This window comes from Anomalospiza imberbis, chromosome 15 (assembly GCF_031753505.1).
Source record: "Anomalospiza imberbis isolate Cuckoo-Finch-1a 21T00152 chromosome 15, ASM3175350v1, whole genome shotgun sequence".
In the NCBI taxonomy this organism is placed as follows: Eukaryota; Metazoa; Chordata; class Aves; order Passeriformes; family Viduidae; genus Anomalospiza; species Anomalospiza imberbis.
The window spans coordinates 9,357,007-9,362,080 of NC_089695.1; the positions used below are offsets into that span (position 1 = coordinate 9,357,007).

At 50.5% G+C, this 5,074-nt stretch overlaps 1 protein-coding gene across 1 annotated transcript; it reads left to right on the forward strand.

Annotated features, from left to right (window-relative positions):
• Positions 1–500: 500 nt before the first annotated feature.
• TXNDC15 (thioredoxin domain containing 15) lies at positions 501–4,301 on the forward strand (the record flags this gene model as incomplete). Its single annotated transcript, XM_068205767.1, has 5 exons — positions 501–789; positions 876–1,246; positions 1,758–1,921; positions 2,115–2,245; positions 2,941–4,301. Coding segments are annotated over 5 exons (1,152 nt in total), but the record flags the coding sequence as incomplete, so codon positions are not given.
• Positions 4,302–5,074: the final 773 nt, after the last annotated feature.

Sequence of the window (5,074 nt, forward strand, 5' to 3'; positions counted from 1 at the left end):
TTCCGACCTGAACTAATTTAAATCAGTAGTGAAATGCCTCCAGCAGCATCAGCGGCTCCGGTCACCGTGCGGGCTCAGCCCTGCAAGGCGGGGTCACAATCATGGGATGGTTTGGGTTGGAAGGGACTTAAAGAACATCTTGTTCCACATCCCTGCCATGGGCAGGGACACCTTGCACTGTCCCAGGTTGCTGCAAGCCCCGTCCAGCCTGACCTTGAACTCTTCCAGGGATGGGACACATTCCAGGGATGGGGCAGCCACAGCTTCTCTGGGCAACCTGTGCCAGGGGCGCACCATGCCCACAGGAATTTTTTTCTGAAAATAATTTTGGTAAAGAATTTTTTTCCCCTAATATCTAATCTAATCCGTTCTTCCTTGTCTTGTCACAACACGCGCTTGTAAATAAGTCTTGTCCCATCCTTCCTATAAATTCCCTTCAGGTACTGGGAGGCCGTAATTAAAAAAAACCCGAAGCCTTCTCTTGTCCAGGCTGAACACTCCCAATTCGGGGTTCGGCGGGGCGGCGAGAAAACTCGGTTAAACCCGCCCGCTTTGTACCCAACACGAGCAGAGCTCAGCCCCGCTCCGCCGTCCCACCACCACCACCCTCACAAGCTGAGAGCTCTTCCCACGGAAACACGAGCGGCAGCGGAACTGGAAGTGTCCCCGCGATCCGGCGGAAGCGGTCGTTGTCCGGGGAGACGCGGCGGCCGCGGGGGCCGGGGCTGTGGGTGAGGATGTGGCGGCTGCTGCTGGCGCTGGCCTGGCTCGGTGCGACCCTTCCCGCAGGTGCGGCGGGGGGCTCTGGGTGCGCGGTCGCGGGGCGGGCGGGGCGCGGCGCTGACACCTCCCTCCGTGCCTCTCTCTCCCCGCAGGAGCGGCGGCGGAGCGGAGCGCGGGCGGCCCCGAGCCGGTGCGGTACCGCACGGCCGAGATGGCGGACGCGATGATGGGCAGCGGGGCCCTGGCCGAGCAGCCCGTGCTGCTGTCGGCGGTGCCGGCCGAGGCGAGCGGCGGCCCGGCGGGGGCTTGCGATGGGGCGGCCGCGGGCGATGCGTGCGGGCCGGCGGGGAGCGGCCCCGCGGCCGCCCAGGCCCGGGAGCAGCCCGTGCTGGAGCCCGTGCTGCCCGCGCCCGCTGAGGAGCAGAACGGCACCGACAGCGCCAAGGCTCCCAAGGTGAACTGCGAGGAGAGGAACACGACGGGCATCGAGCGCTTCACGCTGCAGATCCTGAACGTGTCCCAGGTACGCGGGTGGCCCGCTCACTGCCCGGCCTTGGTGTGAACGCGTGAGGGTGCCCCGTCAGCCTGTTGCTTTCAGTGCTTGACTTAGTGAATTTTCCTGTGTAACGTTCTACGTTCTACCGAAGAAAACAGATGACTGGGCAAGGAGGCTTTTGGGGCCATTCTGGGCAGGAAAAAAAAATGGAGTTACAGCTTGCTTCATGTGCCTGTGTGTGTTATCTCTGTGCCAGCTTTTCTGCTCTGTGGACTGGTGTTTCTCTTGGAAATCGTTAATGGCGATTAGTGCCAGTTCTTTTCTTGTAATGGTTATGTGTATGTATATTTTTAAGTAATAAACTTTTAAAACAACCTTTAAAACAGGTTATATACAGTTCTCCACCTGTTTCAAAAGGTGCGGCTGCTTGATCAGTATTGCCAAGTATGTAATCAATTGCTGAATGCTGCATCCCTACACAGAATTTAACCCTGTTAAATATGTAATTGTCCATGTTTGTTCTCATGCTTTCTCCAAGGACCTGATGGATTTCCTGAACCCAAACAGTAGTGACTGTACGTTGGTCCTGTTCTACACACCGTGGTGTCGCTTTTCTGCCAGCCTGGCACCTCATTTTAACTCTTTGCCCCGAGCATTTCCAACTCTTCGCTTCCTGGCACTAGATGCATCCCAGCACAGCAGGTAACTCACACTCCCTATGCTGTAGCTGCAGTTCATTTCTGTTAGCTTTGAGTTTTAAAAACTGGAGTGACTTTTTTTTCTGCATAAACTAACAATTTTATTTAGTGAAACTGACACTTTCGGTATTGTGACTGTCTTTATTTCTTCCTCCGGAAGAATAATTTCCTTCATACTTTGTCTTTTCTTTTTGTAGTTTATCAACCAGATTTGGAACAGTGGCTGTACCAAATATTCTCCTTTTCCAAGGTGCTAAACCTATGGCTAGGTTTAATCATACAGACAGAACTCTGGAAACCCTGAAAGACTTCATCTTTAACCAGACAGGTGTGTAAATGAGCCCTGGTTTGCCAGTGGGAAGAACAGGCTGGCTTTAAGGTCCAAATTGGGCTTTCCTGTCCCTGTGTGTGTCCTTTAAAATGAATGTCATAAAGACCCTGAGAGGACCCAGCAGAGGTTCACTTAATCAGTTGTTGCTGTGAGCTGGATTTCAGCCTGTGCTGAGAGTAGAAACTCAGCTCCTTGGGCTGCTGTCACAGAGCAGGGGGAACGCTGGGGTTTAGCTAGAGAGGCTGCCAGAAGGATGGAGCGTATCTTCCTGCCCAAAGATTTAATTGAGATTGAAATAAATTAAACTCTCCCTGCCACCCAGCTAGCTCTCTTCTAATCCACACTCTAGTGCTGTCTGGATCTGCATTTCCAGAAATGGACAAAAATGAGATTCCTGAAACACTCTAAATTACATTTCCATGTGCTGAAAAACCCCCACAACTTGTCCAAGGCTGTGCTGTGGAAGGACAGAACAAGCCTTCTCCTGTTATGCAAATACACATAAAAATCACTAAGTTTTTATATCAGTAAATCATATCCTGGGCATACGTTATTGTACAAGGGTAATCTCACCAAAATGTTAAGTCTACCTGTGTTTGAGCCTTAGTCTGAGAGCAGGAGCAAAGCTCCAGATAGAAGCAGCCTCTCTGTATTTAGTGACTATGGTGTTGACCCAGTACTTTGTTTTTTAGGGATAGAAGCTAGAAGCGATGTGGCTGTGACAGAGGAAGACTGGGAAGGGCCCCTGCCAAGTGTTCTGACGAAGGGCATAGACTGGCTGCTCCTGTTCTCAGTGCTCTTCCTGGCTGGCTTTGTCATGTACGCCACCGTTCGCACCGACAGCATCCGGTGGCTCATCCCGGGACAAGAGCACGAACATCAGGAATAACCTCAGATGTTCGTTCAAACAGGGACAAAATTCTCCACTTATTGGTAAAGTGGAGATTTCTACGGACTAGAAGTACCTAAGAATGAACTGTTGAATTTGTTGGTTGTAATTTATAATGACTAAAAATTGGCTTTATTTATGAACTACTGAATCTGTGACAAGCACATTTGTGGCGATTCCAGTGGTAAGTGAACAAGTATGAAAAAACATGAACTAAAGTATTTATTAAGTTGCTCTGATTTACTTCTTTTTAATGGACTTTGATGTAATTAGTGTTACAGTTCTAATTTTTAGATCAGGGAAGATTTTTACAGCACATTGGTCTGTGCGTGGCACTGCAAGGCAAACACTGGTGAAGGGAGGTGTTGGTACATTAGTTTGACTGTCCATAAAATGAACTATGAAGATGTTTAAATGATTTTTCACTCCCATGGAGGTGACTGTTCCCACATCTGGCACTGGGCTTCAGTGCTGGTTTTCTCATTCACTTCACTCTGAGTTTTGACTTAGTAACAGTTCTTTATGAGATTTAGAGTCACTTCCAAGCTCACCTCACTATTACTGTGTGTGTATACAACTTACTTACCACATTCCTGTTGGATGAAATTGTATTAATTGTCCTTTAAAAAAAAATCAGGTTTTTAGTGTAACCTTTTAAGATGCTTTTTTCAGAAGTAAAAACATGAAATTTCTGAACTATGGCTCACCTGCCTAAATTAGCAAGACCAGCCTTGAGTTCTATTTAAATTTCTAGTACCATATTTTCTAGTTCCACACTCTCCACTTGAGGCTACATAAAGAATTTATGGGTTTTTTTAGATATGATTAGTATGGAGGGCTTTGGATAAGGTATGGACTGGTATGTTGTGTGGGGTTTGGATTACGTGATTGCATAAAATTTATCATGGTGTAGGCTTGCCAGAGTATCCTAATAGGGTGGTTTAGAGAGCAAATTAAACTAACATAAAACAAAGACAGTCTTAAGACTTATTGTTCGACAGCTCATATCATTAATTTCTCTGCTGCCTCTGTCTTTTCCTCTGGAAACCAAGAGATCATGTATATCTGTGTCCAAAAAGGAAACTGCACTGGTAAAACTTCGGTGTTACTGAAGATAAACCTGGGATGGATGTTATTAATAAAGATTGTGAACGATAAATTGGAGCATTCTTGCCTCTGCCATCTGGTTCGTTTGAGAGGCCCAGGGTTGGATTGTCTCACACCGCACCGCTAACAGGGATGTGTTTACAAACAGAACGGGGGGATGTGTTTACAAACAGAACGGGGGGATGTGTTTACAAACAGAACGCGGGGATGTGTTTACAAACAGAACGGGGCTGTTCCAGTGCGGTCCCGAGGGCTGGAAATGACACTTGCCCGCTCACTGTGCGACACAATCCACCCGCGGCCGGCCGTTCTCCTCCCGGGTAGGTGTCACAAATCATGGCATCGTCAAGGTTAAAAGAGACCTTTTAGACCGTCCAGACCAACCCCTAAACCACATCACCCAGCGCCAGATCCCCGCGCCTCTTAGACCCCTCCAGCGGTGGTGACTCCACCGCCTCCCTGGGCAGCCGGTCCAATGCCCGGCCAGCCCGACAGTGAAAAGGTTTTCTTCAACATCTGATCTGAATGCTGCAATCAGCTTTAGGCCAGTTCTGGTCCTCTCACTGCAGGCACGGCCGAAGATCGGTGTTCCCCCACTCCAGCCTCCTTCCAGGGCATTGCACAGAGCGATGCGGTGCCGTGCCTCCCCGTTCCCGACCGCTGGCCGCTCTGCCGGTACCACCCGCGGCCCCGCGCGGCTGTTGCGGCGGAGGCAGCTCCCCTTCCTCTCTCGCTCCGCTCCCCCCGTTGCCGGCCCGCCCGGAGCTCCCGGTTCCGCCGCGGGCTGCGGCTCCTCCCGCGGGGCGCGGCGGGGGCGGGCCCGCCGGGGC